A 23,056-nucleotide genomic window follows, 5' to 3' on the forward strand; every position below is an offset into this window, starting at 1 on the left:
CCGCTGCATAAAAACATATGCTGGATAAGTTTGCGGTTCATTCCGCAGTGGCGACCCCAGATATATAAACGGACTAAGCTGAAAAGAACAACCCAAGCTCATTCTGAACACGTAGTCCTGTGGACGTTTCTGGAGAGCGCGAAACACATCCCGGCCTCCGGGAGGTACCTATTTGTGCAGTTTGTGTTTTCGCGAATCCACGAGACGCCTCTTTGTGCGCTTTTTCACAAATAAAACTTCTCTTGCGAGTGCTGTTCGCACCTGCGCTGTTCTCGTGTGAACCCACCAGAGGCCGCTGTCAACTGACCGTCTGTCTGACTGACTGAACGGCCGAGTGGGCGACCGGCTAATCGACCGACCCACCCTCCTCCTTCCCTAAACCCAACCAATTTTATCGATTGACCCACCCGCCCGCTTACTTCCCAAAACCCAATCGACAATTTACAAAAGCCGTCCAGAAAAAGAAAAGCCCTCGTCTGATTTTTACCATGTTTTCGAATTTTACCACATTCTCACCTTGTTGTTCACTTGTTTGTGTTATTTTTTGGATTCGGTTTTTGTCTTGCTTGATTTCTGAAACTTCCCTGGACTCTAATACGAGCTAACTGGACAAACTGGTTGCGGCGGGAAAGCCCTCCACACAGAGATATGCAGTCAGCCGATAAGCGCGAAATGGAACAGCGTTATACCGCACAGTAGTGTTCGCTTAGAAAAATGAAATGCAGCCATGTGTACCTCCGGCTACAAAATTTGCGGTCTCCAGAAACGATCACAGGACTACGTTTTCAGAATGAGCCTGTGTTGCAACCAAAAATGAATGAATGAAAGAATTAATGAATGAACATGATTCTTGAGTTTATTTTGAGGACAACTGAATTGTGTTTAATCCACCTAAATCTCTAAAAAATTATTTATATATTTCTAATAATAATAGTAAGTTAACTCTATTCCTTCAAGTTGTCTCAACAAAAATCAATAGTGTGATACCCTGCATTTTTCACAGTGTACAAACTTATTTTTAGCAATATCAAACTTTTCTTTTGGTTAGTTTTGACAAAATTAAACATTAAAAATACAGTAAAACATAAATAGCTAGTTATGATCAATTCCACAATGCCGATTTAACTGATTCACCTTGTACATCTGCCACTTTATATATGTATAAATAATATTTCATATTATCCAAAGATCCCTTTCCAATATAGCACAAATCCTGACATTTAACTAGGAATAATTTAGTCTAATTTCTCCTCAGCAACTTCATCAAAATGGTACAGCTTACCCCGCACTAACACTCACAACCCACATGATTTCCATAAGACGCCAGTGGTATACGGTGTTCTGTATTTTCCAATGGCGCAATCAACATGCATTGTGTGTGCAGTGGCCTAAAATAGCAGTGCACTCCAACTCAACCTTGACACACGTTGAAGAAGAAGAGAAAAAAAAGGTGTGTGCTGTGATTCTGAAATGTAAACACAGCCGCGTCCTGTACAGGTCATGCAACCCGAGCAGGTGCCACCAGCGGGGGTTCCACCTCGACGCGCACATCAAAGTTAAAAGATAAATAAATAAATCAAATAACAAGGAACATGTTGAGTATTATTTTTCCCACGTCCCCACTGACCTGTTGCCCGCGGGAGGCTGCGGTGCCATCCTCGGCGGCGCGCTCCGGTGCTTCCCCGTGGTGATCTGGAGGTCCATTCACGTCCAGCACCGCGTCCACCATCTCCAGCTGTCGACCCCTGAGGAGATCCAGCTCCATTATCCCGGCCAGAGTCGCTTTTAGTCGCTCTCCAATACGCACACGCTCGCTCCCCGACCATAGCGAATTCACGCAACCGCGGCGTCCGGCCATTGTGCGCGCTGAATCGGTATGCGGTCGCCGGTGAACAGGAGGGTTCACTGCTGCTCGCCTTCAGCCAGAGCACCGCCGACTGTCAATGCAGCATGAGTGCAGCTTAAAATTCACAGTCCGTATCAATGCCACAATGTTTCAGAAAAATGCAGCACGGGCGCAACTCAACTTTAAGGCACATGCAACAAAGGCATGCTTTTGAAGATGTTATTATTTCGCACTCCTGAATAATTCTTCTAACCATTTCTTTGAGAGGCTGGAAACATCACGTCTGCTATCATTCGGTTCATGGTGATGAGGAGGAGGATGGTGAAGAAGATGATGATGTGGATTGAATAATATGCGACAGACTCGCGCTCAGCTCTGCCTGTGAAGAAAAGAGTAGGAATGGGGCGGAGCTAGAGCGAGAAAGCTCGCTGCTGATTGGTCGGGGAAGTTTTCGAACAGAATTGACTAGTTTTTTTTTTTAATGAGGAATGTGAATCCGATAGTTATTGAAGTGGAGCTCACGGGTTTCAGATGCTATAAGGTTACAGAACCGCAGATATGATGAGATGGACAACCATACTAAAATATGACAGGTATATCTGTATAATTACTTGATTAAAACATAAATAGTTACTTTAATTAATGTTATACTACATTTAATTCATGTAAAAAAATATTTAATTTGATGTCTAAGTTATTATTTGGAAATCTTTAAGTAATTTATTAAGTGACGTTACTGCAACTCATACTTATACGGTTTTACCTAGTAGCCTACTTTATTTACTTACAGTATGTTGTTCATAAATTGTATTTATTCAATCTAACTTGTATGTTTTTTGCTTAATCAAATATTAATTTATTTTAATTTGTACAATTTACTTCAATCATAGGCCTTTTAATATGTTAATTTATTCATTCATTTTCCTTCGGCTAAGTCCCTATTTATCAGGGGTCGCCACAGCGGAATGAACCGCCAACTATTCCAGCACATGTTTTACACAGCGGATGCCCTTCCAGCTGCAACCCAGTACTGGTAAACATCTGTACACTCTCACATTCACATGTTTTTACCTAGTAATTTATTTACTTATTTTATTCATAAATTGTATTTATTCAATCTAACTTGTATGTTTTTTACTTAATCAAATATTCATTTATTTTATTTGTACAATTTATTTGGATCATAGGGCTATTAATATGTTGTATTATTATATCTTGAATTGTATACATATCCACAGCACATATACATTTGTAATTATGTTCATATCTATCTGCATACATCTAATTAATAGCAACCTATAATATATAAACCTCTGTTCAAAGCTAATAGGAACACAACCTGTATAAAATGTTCATAGTACATCCATCTGTAAATATCACCATTGTTTTTCTATAACTGCACTTTATAGCTTATACCTGCATCCTGCACTTGCTGCTATTGCACTCCTGGTTAGACCTCAACTGTATTCCGTTGCCTTGTACATGTGAAATGACAATGAAGTTGAATCTAACCTAATCTAATATATTAATTAATTTAGAATTAGAATATTTGTATACATTTTTTTTACGTGTTGAATGGGCATCCGCTGTGTAAAAAACGTGCTGGATAAGTTGGCGGTTCATTCTGCGGTGGTGACCCCGGATTAATAAAGGGACTAAGGCAAAAAGAAAATTAATAAATTAATGTATTATATTAAAACATTACTTATTAAATATTTATGCGTTTTTCCAAACATGCCTTTCCACAGACACTAGCACTCCCTTGCTGCCCCCAGGATTCCACGAACCCCATTCTAGAAGGCTGTTGTCTGATTATAACCACACGTAAACAAGTCAAAACTATGTGTGTTATTCACCTCAGACATCTGAATCATTTGAATACACTAAATAGATTAATTTGCTATAGTGAGTGTAAAGTATTGCGGATGCGTGGAAGTGTGCCTTTACAACATGCTACGTTTATTTACCTACTTACGAACTCCTCCTAGAAGGTGTGTTCATCATTTTAACATCAATATATGAGGAAACACGCGATGACCTGAATTGTTAAATGGAGTAATGACGTGTGCTTTGTGTACTTTTCCCAATGATCAAATATCCGCTTGGTTTCAAATAGCATGTTCCTGTGCCGGCTGCTATGCGACGAGAATGTCCATTGTTGAAACACGACCAAGACTGGTTCTAGCCAGCAGGTGACAGTATCTCCCAGTCTAACCTGCGTCATTTATTTACATACTGTGGTCACAAACAAAATTTCTAAATCAATATTTTGTTCTAATTGGTTTAAGAACAATATTTGCTTAGTGTCTCAACTTTTGAATAATAATGGTTATTTACTTTCTTATTCTGAGTTCTAAGTAAATACTGTGTTCTTATAACTCCACGAGAGTTTACCACAGTCATGGATGCAATTCAAAGTGGAGTCACTGCTCTTTTAAAAAACTCCCTTAATTCTGTACTCCTCTTTACTTCACTGATTAATGTCTGTGAAATTGGAATAATTTGTTTCACGCTTAACCCTTCTCTCAGGAATAGAAAGACTCAGCATCGTTTTCAGAATGAAATAACCTCCATTCATTCATTTTCTTTTCAGCTTAGTCCCTTTTTTAATCTGGGGTCGCCACAGCGGAATGAACCGTAAACTTATCCAGCATATGTTTTACGTAGTGGACGCCCTTCCAGCTGCAACCCAGCGCTGGGATGGATCCATCCATACACATCCATTCACATACAATATGGACAATTTAGGCTTACCCAATTCCCCTATAGCGCATGTCTTTCACTGAAAAAAAAATTATTGAAAAATGATTCCTTGAATTTACGTCATTTTTTTTAAGTTAAGTGGTTGTAAACAATTTGTTTATGCTGAATTTTAACAAATAAATTAAGTTGAATAGTACTAAATTTAATTTGTTTGTTTGAATTCTACACAAATAAATTGTTTGCAACATATTTCCTGAACTGCTTTTCGATTAGTCAGAATTCACGTGCCGGAAAATGTCAATGGAACCCCCGCAAGTAAACAAACCGGCTCCAATAATATCCAGCTGCAGGCCCGCAGAACCCAATAATATCCAGCTGCAGGCCCGCAGAACCCAATAATATCCAGCTGCAGGCCCGCAGAACCCAATAATATCCAGCTGCAGGCCCGCAGAACCACACACGTTTTAGGCACACACAATCTAGGACACACAATCTAGGCAAACCATATATGGTTACGACGGATGTTAAAGTTATAACGTCTTTTTGGACATCGTCATCGATATATTTTGATATATATGATTAATAAATATTGTACACAATAAACAATAGTGTTTACTTTACTTTATTTCACAAATATTGCGATTGAGACAGCCGAATGGGGAGCATTGTTTCCGATCGCCATTCAATATAATAGAGTGAACAGTTTTTAATCAGTCATTATAGCTGATCAGTCATTATTATCTGACAATAATATGGCAGATACTCGTTTGCTGGCCTTGCTGAATGATCTCATTTGGACAGGTTTAATTTATATAATGGATTAATTTATGATGAAGGAAATAATAGCAAGTTAATATAGGCAATTATATGTAATAAAAATCTTTTTACATGTAACAAATGTATAACACTATATTAATATTTTACTCAAGCGATTTAATAGTGTTTATAAACTAATATATTAGCTTAATTTTCTAATAACCTTTTAATTAATGATTTCCCACTTTTAAAACTGTAGTAATTTAATACTAAAGTAATAGGAAACAAATAGGAACAAATTAACTATTAATAAAAAAATCATAAGTGTGTGTGTGTGTGTGTGTGTATATATATATATATATATATATATATATATATATATACATACATACATACATACATACATACACACACACACACACACACACACACACACACACACACACACACACATACACATACATATATATACATTTATATACATATACATACATATATATATATATATATATATATATATATATATATATATATATATATATATATATATATATATATATATATATATATATATATATATATAAAACAGCTTTAACAGTGACAGTTTAGTAAAAGATAGTAGTTTATATATAAACCTATAATTATAATCAGTTCAGATAATCAGTTTATAATTATATATATTGTTTAAATGGTTAACTATAGTAGGCTAATTTATTTTAAAGTGACATATTATTGTTTGCTTTTTATACCAAGTATGATAATATTAAGAGCTTGAATTAGTTTATTACACTTAATCCAACAATTAGACGGTCTATTATGTTTTCTTTGTGTATATGGACACATGAAGTCATAAGTTTCTTTAACCAATTATTTTTATTTACATAATTTAAGTTCAAAAACTGCAGAGGTGTTAAAATGATCGTTACGATATAATAATAATAATGACTAAAATGGGAAACCGTATTTGTGAAACTCAATAGATGGCGATAATGCTAAACAGTAAGTTACCATATATGGTTTGCCTAGATGGTGTGTCCTAGATTGTGTGTGCCTCAAACGTGTGTGGTTCTGCGGGCCTGCAGCTGGATATATCTCACCGGCAGACACACAATGTCGCTTTTGACTACAGAGGGACGACTGCGCTGACTGATTGTATCCCTGCTCATAGTATACTATAGTTTGCATACGTATGTAGTTTAAAAAAGTATGTAGTTTGCATACATTACTTTAGACAAACTATACATTTCGAGAATGAAGCGCGGCTGCAGCTGGAAAACAATGTTTTAATGCATCGCACGTCACTTCAGGAGGAGGCGTGAATTCATTTAGCTAAACTGCGACATGGTCATCTTGCGGAAATATTACCAATGATCCATCATGTTTCTCTCTCTCTCTCTCTCGGTTAAGCGATGTCAAAGAGTTTAGAATCACCAAGAGACAACACTCAATAGAACGTTCCATTGCAACAGCAGCGTCCAGCAACAGCCCCGGATTCCGCCATTTTGGAGTGAAAGCAGTCGGCTGTCCATTGAATCATTGCTGTTGCGATGGCAAGCAGCTGCTTTGTTTTTCATTTATTCATTTAAAAAGCGCATTAAAGCTGACAGACAACCTGAAAGACGACAATACTACACTTACTCTCACAATCATCAACACAATTAATAGTTTATTTTACAGATTTATGATATGCTCATTCCAAAATGCCCGCCGCGCCATCTAGTGGCTGTTTCCCAAATTGCACTAGAGTGTCGCCTCTTGGTGATTCTATGCTCTTTGACGCTGTCAACAAATATTTTTTCTCCATATGCCATAATGCACAGCGCATCGCTGGATTAGTCCAAAAGGCGCAGTACTTTTTGCGGTTATATCTGTTTTAGTTCTGATCATATTCTCACCACAAACAAACGGCTCCAGGGTTCGTTTGAAAGCGTACCGAGACCACCTCTTCAAGCAGGTCTCGGTCCACTTTTTTGGTTCACTTTTGGTGCGCACTTGAGTACGATTGCTGCATTCACACCTGCCCAAATGAACCGCACCAAGAGGGAAAATGAACTCAAGAGCGATTCAACCGAACTAAATAAGGCAGGTGTGAAAGCACCCTTTAAGGTCTTTTCAAGAGTTCACACTGATGATCCATCAAAAGCTTGTTTGGCTTGCTGTCCCGGGAGAGAGCCCTGAGCCAAAGGGATCCTCGAGCCCAGGGCTCCTTCCTATTTGCAGAGCTCGGTGGATCTCAGAACTCCCCGGCTGCAGTAGCTCAGGGAACATGTGAGAAAAAGGGAGCAAGACAAGTGCTTGATTGCTAAGTCTGTTATGCATAATGTATAATTTTGGATGGTGGTAGGAAACCGGAAAACCCGGGGAAAACCCACGTGGACACGGGGAGAATATACAAACTCCTTACAGAAACGCCCAGCGGCCTGGCGGGACCAGGGCTGGCAGTGTTTTTGCTGTGGGGCTAACAGTGCTAATCACTGGGCCGCCGTGCCGCCCGATCTATAGTAAAGGAGGAGAATGGGGAGGACGGGGGGTTTCTTTCAAACGAAGATAAAGTGTACTGAAGACCGTGGTTATTTATAGTAGCTTAGGACTCATATGATTAGAAGATCATGATTAGCTAATACGAGACCGGCTGTGATAAATCATAAGCACATGATCCTCCTGAAATTAGTTTACAAATAAACTTCACTAAAATGAAATAACTCAACAAAAACACAGGAGTCTGAGAAAATGCTCATTTTCGATGGAAATTTCAGACGGCACTTAGAGGATTTTGCATTTGAATTCTTCATATAATATAATAAATAAAATATAATATTTCCCTGTTATTGAAAAAGAACTTCATGCAATGATTAAGGCATTACCTAATGGCCTTGTTAATTTAAGGAAATGCCACTTGTCATTTGAAGAAATTGTTAAAAAAAGAAGCAAATTTTTTAGTTGAACAAATGCATTTACAAGCTAAAATGTAGTAACAAATATAAGAAATGATGGTCCCACTTTTTATTAAGTGTCCCTAACTACTGTGTACTTGCATCAAAAAAATTAATACAATGTACTTACTGTGTTTATAATGTATTTGAGAACACTTTTGAGTTGGGATAGAGGTTGGGTTATGGACAGGTTTGGTGGTATGGGTAGGTTTAAGAGTGGGTTAAGGTGTAAGGGATGGTCAACATTGTATTTACAAATGTAATTAAGTTAATTACAGATGTAATTACATACATGTATTTAATCAAGCATAAGTACACAGTAAATACATGTATTTGCACAATAAGTACATTGCAACAAACTATTAATTCCTGTGTAAGTACATATTAGTTAAGGCCACTTAATATAAAGTGGGACCGAAATGTGTTTCAGACAAAGAAAAGAATCACTCCGAGAGGAACATTTCTTTGGAATTCTCCAATAGATAAAATAAAAATAAAAAACTTTCCTTTTACCCTACAAATTCTGTATATTCAACAATGTTAAAGAATTACACTTAAAACTGTTACCAATATTTACCCCACAAATGAGATTGTATCTAAATTTGGTAATCCTAATTGAAATTGTGCCTTCTGTAAATCAAGTATTGAATCAATTGATCATCTTTTTGTCAATTGCCCACATGTTAAAGTGTTTGATCAGATTAATAGGGTTTAATACATCAAAATGTAAGTTTAACATTGAATTTTCCATGTGTGATATAGTTTGTTACTTTTCTCATGACAAAAATAACATAGAATTTATAGGCAATTTATTTATTTTAATGGGCAAATATTATATTCACAACTGTAAATTTTCTTTTTCTTCACCCAATTTGCAGAATTTTCTTTGTTTAATTACTACATTACAAAATGTTTATATGAAAAAAAAGTGTAAAAACTTTTGTAAATATTATTTAATTTGATCATTTTGCTTCTGAACCTTGTTTTTCTTACTTTTTTATTATATTAGTCTTGTTTGTTTTATTCATTCATTCATATATTCGTTTTCTTGTCGGCTTAGTCCCTTTATTAATCTGGGGTCGCCACAGCGAAATGAACCGCCAACTTATCCAGCACATTTTTACGCAGCGGATGCCCTTCCAGCCGCAACCCATCTCTGGGAAACATCCACACACACATTCACACACACACACTCATACACTACAATGTAACAATTTAGCATGTCTTTGGACTGTGGGGGAAACCGAAGCACACGGAGGAAACCCACGCGAACGCAGGGAGAACATGCAAACTCCACACAGAAATGCCAACTGAGCCAAGGATCGAACCAGCGACCTTCTTGCTGTGAGGTGACAGCACTACCTACTGCGCCACTGCGTCGCGCTTGTTTGTTTTAGTTAAATTATTTTATTTCATATACACAAAGAAAACATAATAGACCGTCTAATTGTTGGATTAAGTGTAATAAAGGTTTGTTATTGTTTATTATTGTGCTTTATGTTATCCAGTGTCAGGTGATTAATATGACTGTATTGTTAAAACCTAATAAAAAAAAAGAAAACAAAAGATTTCTTATAATCACCTGTAAACTCTGACACAAAGTCAATAACTAATTAAATGTTTCATAAATGTATGTTGGATAGATTAAAAGTAAAACAATTTATTTTAGTCTAACCGACATAAAAGCAACTTTTTACACGAAAAAAAAAATAGGTTCGATGTTATTAGCCCCTTCAGAAATAATATTTTTTGATTGGCTATGAAACAAAGTGGTCTAGTGACCTAATTAACCTCATCTAGTTAACCTAATAAACCTACAGCTAAGCATTTAAATCTGACTTTAAGCTGAATACTATAGTATCTTACAAAATAGCAAGTCAAATAATATGTACTGTCATCATGACAAGCACAAAAGAAATTGATTATTAGAAATTAGTTATTAAAACAAAACAAAAATGTTTATCGGCCAATCAGAATCAAGCATTAAACCGGGTCATATTATAAATATTGATAATCTTCTTTTTAGATCTGTCAAAATCCATGTTGAATTGTTCAGCCTGTTTTGAAGTTAGCTAAGCTTTTGGGCAAAACTAGTCTGAGCCGGTGAGGGCTCAAAGCATTTTGTTTACCCTCACAGTATGTCACACACTATTGTCATCTTGGCCTTGTTATTATTTCATATATGCATGTCCATCGGGCACACAGTGTACACTGTTTATTTCATATCAGCCTGACCTGATTGAGAATGGGGGCATGTTGATGAGCCTCGGGTGAAGTCAAAAACTGGCCTTTGTCCCAAACTCTGAGGCACTTGGCAGGTTGTGGAGTCTGTAACATCATACTAACCTCATTGTGTTTAGTTCTCAGTCATCTAAGAGTATGTCATCCTTTACCTCACCCTCAGGTCGTCCCAGTGTGCTTTGTCCTTCTCTGAAACATAAAGGAAGATCATTTTTGTGCAGACAATGGGCTTTAGCGTTGTTAACTATTTCCCTGCCAGCATTTTATTAATATTTTCCAGCCGTCACAAGCATTTTTGATGATTTCCACCTACATTTGACAGCCCTGAGAATAATTTCGGCAAGGAATCTATTATCATATTATTCGTTCATACATTTTCTTTCGGCTTAACCACTTATTTATTAGGGGTCTCCACAACAGAATGAACCGCCAACTATTCCAGCATGTTTTAAACTGCAACCCAGTACTAGGAAACCCCCATACACTCTCACATCCACACACACTCATACACTATGGCAAATTTTATTTATTCAATTCACCTGTAGCGCATGTCTCTGGACTGTGGGGGAAACCGGAGCACCCGGAGGAAACCCACGTGAACACCGGGAGAACATGCAAACTCCACACAGAAATGCCAACTGACCCAGCCAGGGCTCGAACCAGTGACCTTCTTGCTGTGAAGCAACAGTGCTAACCCCTGAGCCGCCGTGTCGCACCAAACAGAATACAAAATAAATAAATAAATGACATCATAAGTGTACATGCATATTGAATAATAAATGTAAGTGATGTTAGTTAGCACAGAAACTAAACCAAAACACATACAATAATATAAATAAAAAATAAATTACTCTTAATTTTTACATTTACGATCTTACCTTCACGTTTTCCGATCGTCTATTATTTCCCTCGCAGGAGACCCAGAAGTACTGTAACTTACTCAGAACATGCATTAGGGTTTCCCTTTCAGTAATACACCTAAAACCCATTGATGGCGAAGAAGCGTTGTCTCTTGATTAGATATACAGTTGAAACCTGTAGGGTTTACATGCACTGTATAAAAAGCCACATAACCAATTAAAAAAAAGTCAGATGTTAATGTGACTAAACTTTTTTCTCTTTTAGGTAAATTAGGATTATTAAATTTGTTTCTGTTCTGCTTAATAGCAGAATAATGAGAGAGATATTGGTTGAGAATTTGTTATAACTTTTTTTGAAAGTCAAATTTACATTCAATAAGATTATCATGGCTCTGAAAAAGCTCAGATGATGATGTCAAGGTTTCCGAAGTTTCTGATTGGCTAATTGACAACATTTGAGTTGATTGGAGGCGCAACTGTAGACTAGCATTGAAGGAAAACCTCAAACACACTGCTTCCTTGTGTGACAACATCAGAAAATCAACAAGCCTGAATCAATAACAAAGCCAGATTACAATTTGTCCAATGTCCTGTGGTCTAATGGAAAAGATTGAACTCTTTGGCCAAAATGACCAGTGTTACATTTGGAGGACAAAGGGGAAAGCTTACAAGCTTAGGAACACCATCCCAACTGTGAAGTATGGGGGCGGCAGCATCATGTTGTGGGGCTGTTTTGCTGCAGGAGGGACTGGTCCACTTCACAGCATAGATGGCATCGTGAGGAAAGAACATTATGTAGAAATACTAAAGCAACATCTTAAGACATCAGCCAGGAAATTAAAACTTGGCCACAAAAGGGTCTTCCACACAGACCATGACCCTAAGCATACTGCCAAATTAGTTAAAATGTGCTTTAAGAACAACAGAGTGAATGTTTTAGAGTGGCTATCACAAAGCCCTGATCTCAATCTTATAGAAAATTTGTGGACAGAGTTGAAAAAGCTTGTTTAAGCAAGACAGCCTATCTGATTCGGTTACAGCAATTCTGTCAGGAGGAATGGGCCAAAATTCCTGCAAACTATTGTGAGAAGCTTGTGGAAGGATACCCAAAACATTTGACCGAAGTTATACCGTTTAAAAGCAAAGCTAAAAAATACCAAGGAAACGTGTGTAAACTTTTGACTGTCTAGAAATTAATAAAAAAATTCACACACATAAAAAAAAATCTCATTACTGTGGCATTTAGCAAATGTAAATCCTTTGGGTAGTCCCAACAGACCAAAAATAGTAAACGTTTAGTATGATTTACCATCAGACATTTTTTTTAAATAGAGTGTATGTAAACTTCTAGGTTTCAACTGTATATCAATAATGGCAGGGAAAGAGTTTTATAGAGGGGATTATTCCACCCCAAAATGAAAATTCTGTTATTAATCACTCGTCCTCATGTCATAGGATATTTTAGATGAAATCCAGGAGCTCTCTGACCCTCAACAAAGTCCAGAGACATTCATTCATTTTTCTTTGACTTTGTCCTTTATTTATTGGCAGTTCCCACAGCGGAATGAACCGCCAACAATTCCAGCATATGTTTTACACAGCAAATGCCCTTCCAGCTACAACCCAGTACTGGGAAAACACCCATACACATTCATACACTCAATTTCATTCATTCATTTTCGGCTTAGTCACTATATTAATCTGGTGTCACCACAGCGGAATGAACCGCCAACTTATCCAGCATATGTTTTATGCAGCGAATGCCCTTCCAGCTGCAACCCATCACAGGGAAACATACACACTCATTTACACACAAACAAGTTTAGCTTGACAAATTCACCTATACCACATCTTTGGACTTGTGTGGAAAAACGGAGCACCCAGTGGAAACCCACGCAAACACATGCAAGAACTTGCAAACTCCACCAGAAATGCCTGACTCAGCCAGGACTCGAACCAGCGACCTTCTTGCAGTGAGGCTACCCACTGCGCCACCATGAAGCCCAGTCAAAGGATTCCCCCCCCCCCCCCCAAAAAAAAAAAACCCACTCATTTCTGCTCTCTGACCCTCAACAAAGTCTTGAGACATTCAAAGTTCTGAAATAAGCCAACAACATTATAAAACAGTTCATGTGTCTTGTGTTTCAACTGTAACCACATGAAGCTCCATGAACTATTTTGTGCACAACATAAACTAAATATTTGTTTGCCAATGTCTTCCATATCATATCGTATCATATCATTCATTCATTCATTCATTCATTCATTCATTCATTTTCCTTCAGCTAAGTCCCTTTATTCATCAGGGGTCGCCACAGTGGAATGAACCGCCAACTTATCCAGCATATGTTGTACACAACTGAATCTAAAATGGTTTATTTTAATTTAATGGCACCTTAAAACGATTTAAAAAAAACTTTTGATAATCAGTGCATCACTCACTCTGTGACATAAATACGCAGCACATATGCTTGTGTTTGTCCCATTAGCCTACTTGAGTTCAGTGAACTCCCAAACCGTTTCACACGTCTGTCACGTCGGTGGCGTTTACACAAACTGAAGCAGCGACTCCTAATTAAGCTGCTGTCAGTGACACTCCCGTTAGAAAATAACGCTTAATGTTATGCTCCTGTACGACAACAGCTTCATTAATGATCACCGAGAGGCTCTGAAGAGCTTATATAACGCCTAACATCCTAATATCGTCGCAAGGTCTTTAATTAAGCGAGAACTTCTCATCTTTTCACACCTCCGCCTTCACACACGCAGGCGGTATAAAGGCCGGGTTTCGCGAGCTGAAGGCAGGCATTTGAGACAACCTTCACCCGCCGGGCTCAGCCTCTTCAGAATCAGGACTCAAGACACACTCACGAAAAAAATGCCTCCCTACGAGAAATCCATGGAAGTAATGCCTTTCAAGCAAAGGAAGTGCCTGGGTAGGTCATGACTTTAAATCTTTTAGTAAGCGAACACTGTTTATTTTATCACATTAATTAAAACGCCACATGGTCGTTATATAATGTGAATGTGATATTCGACTTCCTCCTTGGTGTTTTTATTTGTACACTATTAGGCTTATTATTACTAATTAACATCTTTTTGTTGTCATTGCATTGTGTTGCTTTAATATGTATGAAATTATTATAATTAGTAAAAAAAAGATTTCTTTCAACAAACAATATTAGATTTTATTGTAAAAAAAAAATTATTAAATTTCAAAAATCTCAAAAATAATATATAAAAGTTTTAATGAATAGCTATTCTTGTTTTTGTGTATTTATTTTATTTATTTTTGAATAAAATATTTGGCTGAAGATATTATTGTTACTGCGGTATGGTGGCTTAGCGGTTTGCACTGTCGCCTCACAGCAAGAAGGTCACTGGTTCGAGCCCCTGCTGGCTCAGTTGGCGTTTCTGTTTGGGGTTTGCATGTTCTTGCTGTGTTCGTGTAGGTTTCCTCCACAGTCTAAAGACATGCACTATAGGTGAATTGAATAAACTAAATTGTCTGTAGTGTACTTTATGTGTGTGAATGCCGGAGTGTATGGGTGTTTCACAGTACTGGGTTGCAGCTGGAAGGGCATCCGCTGTGTAAAACATATGCTGGAGAAATTGGCGGTTCATTCCGCTGTGGCAACTTCTGATAAATAAAGGGACTATGAAGGAAACTGAATAAATATTTATTGTTACTTTTCGGCTTCTTAGCTAACTACTTACCTTCTTATACATTTTTATTGTTGTACATTAATTAAGGATTTTTTTTGCACAGTCTTTGAGTTTTACTTGCCACAGTCAAAATAACTGCAGCAACAAGAATGGATGGAGTCTTCACTCTTCCATAATATATATATTTTTTTAAATCTGAAAATGTATGTTTGTTTTTTAAATGCAGAAAAGAAAAATAAGTCTGCAGTATTTGAGATTAATCTCAAAGAATAGTTGTAATCTCAGAAAAAAAAAATTCTTCAGTTCACAAAAAAAGAAAAGTTAAAGTCTGCACTGTTTTATATTATTCTACAAAAAAAGAGTTAACAAAAGGGCTGAACGGTGGCTCAGTGGTTAGCACTGTCTCCTCACAGCAAGAAGGTTGCTGCTTCGAGTCCTGGCTGGGCCAACTGATATTTCTGTGTGGAGTTTGCATGTTCTCCCCGTGTTGGCGTGGGTTTCCTCTGCTCCGATTCCCCTCACAGTCCAAACACATGCGCTATAGGTGAATTAAATGAACTAAATCGGCTGTAATGTATGTGAATGGAAGATTGTTTGGGTGATTCCCAGTAATTGGTTGCTGCCGGAAGGGCATCCACTGTGTAAAACATATGCTGGATAAATTAGTGGTTCATTCCACTGTGGTGACCCCTGATAAATAAAGGGACTGAGCCGAAAATAAAATGAAAGAATGATGAATAACAGTAATAATTAATATTAGAGTGATTTCTGAAGCATTATTTGACTCTAAAGACTGGTGTAATGAAGCTGAAAATTTATCTTTAAAATTACTAGAATAAATTATTCAATTAAAAAATAAACAGTTTATGAGCAGTTATTTAATAGTGCAATAGAATTTCACTATTGTACAATTTTTACTGTATTTTTTATGAAATAAATGCAGCCTTGGTGAGCAGGAGAAGCTTATTTTAAATCATTTAAAAATCCTACTGACCCCAAACTTTTGTTAAACTGCCTTAAAACAGATTATGTAACTTATAAAATTATGTTTTTCCCAGAGATGTGTTGCGGCCGTCAGGACTAACTGATTATTTATATACTTTTTACAGTGAGGCTGCAGTATTTAAGATTAATCTCAAAGAATAGCTGTTGTAATCTTAGAAAAAATAAATTAAAAATAGTTATTTTTTTCTCAGTGCACCAAAAAGGAAAGGTCTGCATTGTTTTATATTATTTAAAAAAGAAGAGACATGTTATATTGTCAGAAAAACACTAATAAAGGTCTTCCAGGGGAGCTGTTCCTTTTGCTTTCAATGAAAAAGATTTTACTTTTCTTAGAACAACAACAACAAAATAAGGAGGAAGTTTGAATTAATTAATTAATATTTAATTTACTGTAGTTAATTTATGTTAATTTCAACAACAACAACAACAACAAAATGCATTCTGAGTAAAATGTATTTGTTCTTCCGATGCAGCAACAAGAAAGGATGAAGTGTGCACTATTCGCTCTAAGTTCCCCAACAAATTACCGGTATGATGCCTTTTTTAATATATCAAAACTATTTTTACAAAGATTTTACCATTTTTTTTAAGTGCATAAATCATATGTTTTTGTGTTGCAGGTAATAGTGGAGCGATACCTTCGAGAGAAGAAGCTTCCCCTATTGGACAAATCCAAATTTCTAGTCCCAAATGAGCTGACATTAGGACAGTTCGTCAGTCTGCTCAGGTGTGTAAACTCTCCTTCTCTCTCCATTATAAAAGACCACAGTTTTTTTGTCTTGTCATTACGCAGCAGGGAATTAGCCTCGTTTCCATCCACCTATTATTATAGGCAACTGCAAATAATTGAGTATATAAGATAATAGGCCACCAGTGGCGTCTCCTAATGCACGAAAATTCCATTTTGACAGTGCAGTTCCAGTCTCACAGTTCTGTATTGACCTTGTTTACTCAGTATGATTATAATAGTCACTTTTGAATGCATTACCATTAACTAAAAAAGGAAAATTTAATTTTTTTATGTTTTGTTTGGTTTTTATACTACATATCCTTTTATTTTGAATAATTTGTAAATACAGCAAAGTTATTGTTGTTAAAAAAAATGTATGTAAAGTGTTGTATTTCAATGTGTACAAACTAAAAGGGAAAATAAAAAAATATTATGGCAAAAAAGAAATACATTTTTTCAGTAGCGCTTTAGATTCTGTCACAATTCTATAAATCACTGCCTTATTATCTGCCTATTATTAAGATATTAGCAGCTTTCACACATACAGACCTTTCTTGCAATTTACCAGCACTTTTCTGGAAAGGTCTGTCTGTGTGAACAGGCCCTTTTTGAAAATACCGGTAAATTCGTTCCGAATAAGAGAACTTGTAACATTACCGGTAATTTGCCGGAATGCTGCGCTGTGTGAACGCAGAAGGAAGATTGCCGGAAAGAGCGCGTTCACGATTAGAAAGCACTGACGTAAGACGTCTACTTTAGCCAATCAGAACACTCAGATGCATTCTCATCCGCATGCTTTATGAAAATAAAAGCCTGTGAATATTTTCCACATTTAACTGCTAAATTTTAGTCAGATAACATTTCTATGCTCCTTCTTAATGCCAACTGTGTATAATTATCTCTAAAATGCTTATAATAAGCTGCTGTTTGTTTACCTTCAAGCTCTGACGCATGTGCACATAAAGCAGCGGGCGAGCGCCAGCACACACACATATTATGAACATCTCGACATGTGAAAGTGTTCCTCCATATGTTTTCATCAAAGTTGTTCACAATACTGATCCATCCACTGAGTTTGTAATGTAGTCAAATGTTTACAAATACAAGCGCAGCCGTTTAGAGCTCATTTCTGGTTGATGATGTCAGAATTTACCAGTACTCTAAAATGGATGTGTGAACGCTCTTTTCCTTAAAAATTCCGCAACGCCCTCTTCTGTGTGAACAAGGCTTTTTTAAATTTACCGGTAAAGTCTTTTCAGAAATTTTTCGGATATTTACTCGTATCACTGTGTGAAAGGGTCTATTAACTGCACTGTAAAAAAAACAAGTTGACTCAACTTAAAATTGTAAGTCAACTTGCTGCAGAGCTTTCTTGAGTTTCAATCCTAGTACAACACTTGACTCTATTTGAGTCAACTCAAAAAAGGTCTGCGGAAGTTGCCTTACAATTTTGAGTTAAGTCAACTTTTTTAGCATGTTCATTAGTAGTTATTAGGGATGTAAAGGTGTCAGAATTTCACGGTACGGTAATACCTCGGTATGATTGGCACGGTACGGTATTTATTGAATCATTTACAGGAAAAACAAAACTAATGAAAATACTCCAAAAAAGTGCCAAAAGTGTCAATGACATACAAATTAGTCATCTATCTGTAAGCTTTGAAACAAGAACTTCAATTTTTCAATTTTAATAACAAAAAATTATTAAATCATGTAAAAAAATAAAGTTTCAATTTAGTTTTGTTGAAAACTCATCACATTCAACATTTAATCACTCACTCACTTAGATAGAGATGGGTTTTAAAGAAAATTATCATATAACTATAATCTGGTAAAAGCTGGTATCTCTGGGTATTTACAATATCCCCTGCAACAGAAAAAAAAAACCCTCTCATTTGGGACTGAGGTTTCTGGGACAGAGAGATATGACTTGGCCAAGGTTGACAGCAGTGGGTAGAGGTGAGATAGAGGTCTCTTTGCGGTACAAGTCAATGTCTGCATCAATCTTAACAGTGTGCTGTATTCTGCAGTCCCCATGACTGTTATTAGTCGTGTTCCCCAACTTGCAGGCACGCGCACACATAGGGCTCAACCCCTGCAGTGCACATGCCCTTTTTAGTCTTGGATAGAAAATGCCCATACAAAATGATCAAAAGTGCCCCCGCGATGCGACACACCCTCAGTCCCGCCCTTCAGTAGGCGCGTGACAACACCGCTCTTGAGTATGCACGCTCAACCCCCCGAAAACCGAAATGCTTCCACACATCCGATTTAAAACCCGCTTTAGGTTCGATCATTTCCAGCTCTTTTTCATCCCCACTACTAGAAGCACACTTCATTTCCGCATTACTGGATCTGTAGCGACAACAGACCGCAAAGGATGATGGCCACGCCTGGGCTGATGGGAATTGTAGTTCCCGCTACCTCCCGTTAGCTGCATTCGCCTGAGCAAATTTTCTCAGAAGACCTATAGTTTTATTGAGTCATGCGACTACGGTAATATTGAAAAAAATCGGTATTGTGGTATGACAGTATTCACAATACCGTTACATCCCTAGTAGTTATATTTTATAGCTACTAATGAACATGCTAAAATATTATATTTTATAATCTCGTTGTACATCCCTAATCCCTCCCAAATCCTAAACCCAACTTCTACTTTACTAATTATTAATAAATGGTTAGTTAAAGGTTTGTTAAAACCGTGAACTGTGACCTAAACTAAAATGCAACCTTTTTTTGCTTTGTTGCCATTTTATCAGAAAGTGACAATTTTGTTGGCACCAATAGTGTAGTGGTCAGTGAGTCGACACATGCACTCTGGTGCTTACGGCGACCCGAGTTCGATTCCTGCCTCGAGGTCCTACGCCGATCCTTCCCCTCTCTCTGCTCCCCATGCTTTCCAGTCAATACTCTCTACTGTCCTGTCCATTAAAGGTGAAAACCCCAAAAAAACAATTATAAAAAAAAGAAAGTGACAATTTTGTTCTCACTTGATGGAAACGGTGCTTTATTCACTAATATTTTATATTTAGTTTTGTACATAAATCTAATTAGCGTCTTTGTATTGAAACATAGCTAATGATTCAATGCTTGTTGAATACGTAAACATCGAATCACACATTTCAGAGCTCAGTGGACGTTTGAGTGAACTTTCAGCCACTTTCCAAATGTTATTTTCACCAGTTTCCCTTGTTTCTCTTTCAGAAGTAAGATCGCGCTCGAAGCATCTCAAGCTCTCTACCTGCTGGTCTCAGGAAAGAACATGTCGTGTTTGTCCGCCAGCATGGGAGAAGTTTATTCGCAATTCAGAGACCCCGACGGATTCCTCTACATGACCTACGCGTCCCAGGACATGTTCGGGTGAATTGAGCACACAGACTGACGCCTCTTCGAGATCATAACTCACTATTGCTGCTAAATGAAGATGAAAACAGGTTCTCTTCTGACCTCATTTCTCAACAGCTGAGGTTAATGTCGAGGGAAAATCAGTAGATTTGAGAGAGGTTGAGGAGTGCGGTATGAACTGGCAGTAAAGCTGTTCATACGGCTCCTGATTCAGTTTTCACAAGACGTCACTTCTTTACAGAAACGCCCACCTGGAGGAGGGCAAAATGAGGACTTCCTCCATTGGCTGCCTTTCAGTCCTACTAGGCTTGTATTTAGTAGTACGGCGGCGATATTAGAGGTGTGTTCACACACTTCAAATAAGAAATGACCTATTTAGTCCCAAAGATTTCGATTTCTTAATTTCTGATTTTTTAAATATATATATTTTTTTCTTTTATTGTACACAAAACTATTGTGAAGAATTTTTGCACCCATTGACATTCATAGTATGAACAAAAACAATACAACAGAAGTCAGTGGTTGTTTTTTCCCCCAACACTCTTCAGTATATCTTCCTTTGAGTTTGGAACAAATGGAAGACAACTATTATGACTGAATTTTGATTTTGGGTGAACTCTCCCTTTACATTCATTCATTTTCCTTCGGCTTAGTCTCTATTTCAGAGGTTGCAACAACGGAATGAACCAGCAACTATTCGTTTTACACAGCGGAAGCCCTTCCAGCCACAACCAAGTACTAGGACACATCCATACACACTCATTCATACGCACTCATACACTTCAGGCAATTTAGGTTACCCAATTCGCCTATAGCGCATGTATTTGGACTGTGGGGGAAACCGGAGCACCCAGAGGAAACCCATGCCAATACGGGGAGAACATGCAAACTCCACACAGAAACCTCAACTGGTCCAACAGGGACTCGAACTAGCAACCTTCTTGCCGTGAGGCAACAGTGCTAACCACTGAGCCGCTGTGCCGCCCCCTTTATCATTCCCACTGTAAATTGTAAGACCAAACTTAATGATACCACACAAAGAAAAGCTTGTATGTTGTATATTTTGCAACAGAACTTAATGAAGAAAACTATGCTCAGCGTGTTAGTTTTGTTGTACACACTATTCAACTTTGATCAGTCGAGATCTTGTGAAAAGCATGCATAGAGTTAGAACACCAGCAATTCCTCTGTCAAACACACTAATGAAGATCTGCTGATAGGAGGTCAGTTTCTGACCCCTGTATTGAGCAACATTACAGACATTCAGTTATTTTATGTTGCATCTTATGACTTCCTATCCTGTTTTCGGTTCATTTTTCTCTTATTTCAACTGAGCTGTTTAAAACAGTGTGATTAGGTATGGGTCAACCTGATCAGGCTTGCGTACTTGGTATGCGTGGTGTACGACAGAAAGTTGTGTCATTGTTTTATTACAGTGTGGTGTTTTGGCTGTCTTTAGAAAACGTTGTTTTTTGTGTTCTTCTTCTGTCTACGACTGTAAACCAATGGCATTCAGCATTGAGTCTGGCTCCACCCTTTTGTACCGTACTGTTGAGCTAGGTACACTTACAGGCCACTTTATTAGGTACACCAGTCCAACTGCTCGTTACTGTAAATGGGTAAAGAAACTGCTGATCTACTGCGATTTTCACGCATAATCATCTCTAGGGTTTACAGAGAATGTACTGAAAAAGAGAAAATATCCAGCAAGCGGCAGTTCTGTAAGCGCAAATGCCATGTTGATGGCAGAGGAAAATAGCCAGATTGGTTCCAGCTGAAAGAAAGGCAACAGTAACTTAAATAACTACTCGTTACAAACGATGTATCAAGCCAATTTAATTGAGCATCGTGTCAATGCCACAGCCTACCTGAGTATTGTTGCTGACCATGTCCATCCCTTTATGACCACTGTGGACCCATCTTCTAATGGCTACTTCCAGCAAGATAACGCACCATGTCATAAAGCGCGAATCATCTCAGACTGGTTTCTTGAACATGATAGTGAGTTCACTGTACTCATATGGCCTCCACAGTCACCAGACCTCAATACGATAGAGCAACTTTGGGATGTGGTGAAACGGGAGATTCACATCATGGATGTGCAGCCGACTGCAACTGCGTGATGCTGTCATGTCAATATAGACTGAAATCTCTGAAGAATATTTCCAGTACCTTGTTGAATCTATGTCATGAAGGATTTAGGCAGTTCTGAAGGCAAAAGGGGGTCCAGCCCTGTTCTAGTAAGGTGTACCTAATAAAGTGGCCGATGAGTGTATATGATGCTGGGTTTTTAACACAATTGTTTTGTTTAGAATGAACAAACTCAACAGTTAAAAAAGTGATTCTAAACTGAATTGGAAAAAAAATAACCATCCACATTTGACCCAATGTTGGGTTAAAACAACCAAGCATTTTTTTTTACTATATATTTAAACAACCACATTTAAGATCAGATCTAAACATTTGCGGCTTAAAACAAAACAGAAACTTCACAGAACTGCATCCTGTTTACCCTCCAGATCTATTTAAGTCACATGACTGAAAACCACATTCAACTTCGGGACACAAAAAAGCAGCCGGGAGGTTTTCTCTCTGTGAATGTGCATCTGTGATCCTAAAACAAACACAGAGGAGAGCAACAAACAGAAAAGGCTATTTGAGCACCTACTCTGGAATGACAGCACACACAAACAACACAAAGTCATTATGTACTCAACATCAACTGTGGTTTATCCTCAATAAATCAATTCATTCTTATTTGAATGTGTGATTTTATGGCGAGTGAGTGGTTTGGTTACTGACGAGTACTGAGTGTCCATTTAAATAAACACGCACACAGGGAGAGCTTGCTAGAAATCGCATTGCTTTTTAGTCTCGCACCTCTTCTAGAGATGCATCACTCTTTTACACATGGCTGTTATTAATCTCTAGAGGGGTTTAGGTTACTGTGTCAGTATGAGTCACATGA

At 37.6% G+C, this 23,056-nt stretch overlaps 2 protein-coding genes across 2 annotated transcripts in view; one reads left to right on the top strand and one right to left on the bottom strand.

Moving 5' to 3' along the window:
- The window catches only part of si:ch211-168f7.5, a 32,043-nt gene extending 29,814 nt beyond the window's left edge, over positions 1-2,229 (bottom strand). The window contains exon 1 of the mRNA XM_005169617.6: positions 1,628-2,229. Coding sequence (XP_005169674.2) covers positions 1,628-1,858 — 231 coding nt within the window. The 5' untranslated portion in view covers positions 1,859-2,229. The remainder of the gene's footprint in view (positions 1-1,627) is intronic.
- On the top strand, positions 1,633-22,845 carry map1lc3cl (microtubule-associated protein 1 light chain 3 gamma, like). Its single transcript, XM_073922223.1, has 6 exons — positions 1,633-2,439; positions 2,796-2,879; positions 14,109-14,275; positions 16,484-16,539; positions 16,631-16,737; positions 19,948-22,845. Exons 1-6 carry the CDS (start codon positions 2,405-2,407, stop codon positions 20,105-20,107), a joined length of 609 nt encoding a protein of 202 aa, XP_073778324.1. The 5' UTR covers positions 1,633-2,404; the 3' UTR covers positions 20,108-22,845.
- The last annotated feature ends 211 nt before the right edge of the window (positions 22,846-23,056 follow it).

Source organism: Danio rerio, chromosome 14, assembly GCF_049306965.1.
Source record: "Danio rerio strain Tuebingen ecotype United States chromosome 14, GRCz12tu, whole genome shotgun sequence".
Taxonomy (NCBI): Eukaryota; Metazoa; Chordata; class Actinopteri; order Cypriniformes; family Danionidae; genus Danio; species Danio rerio.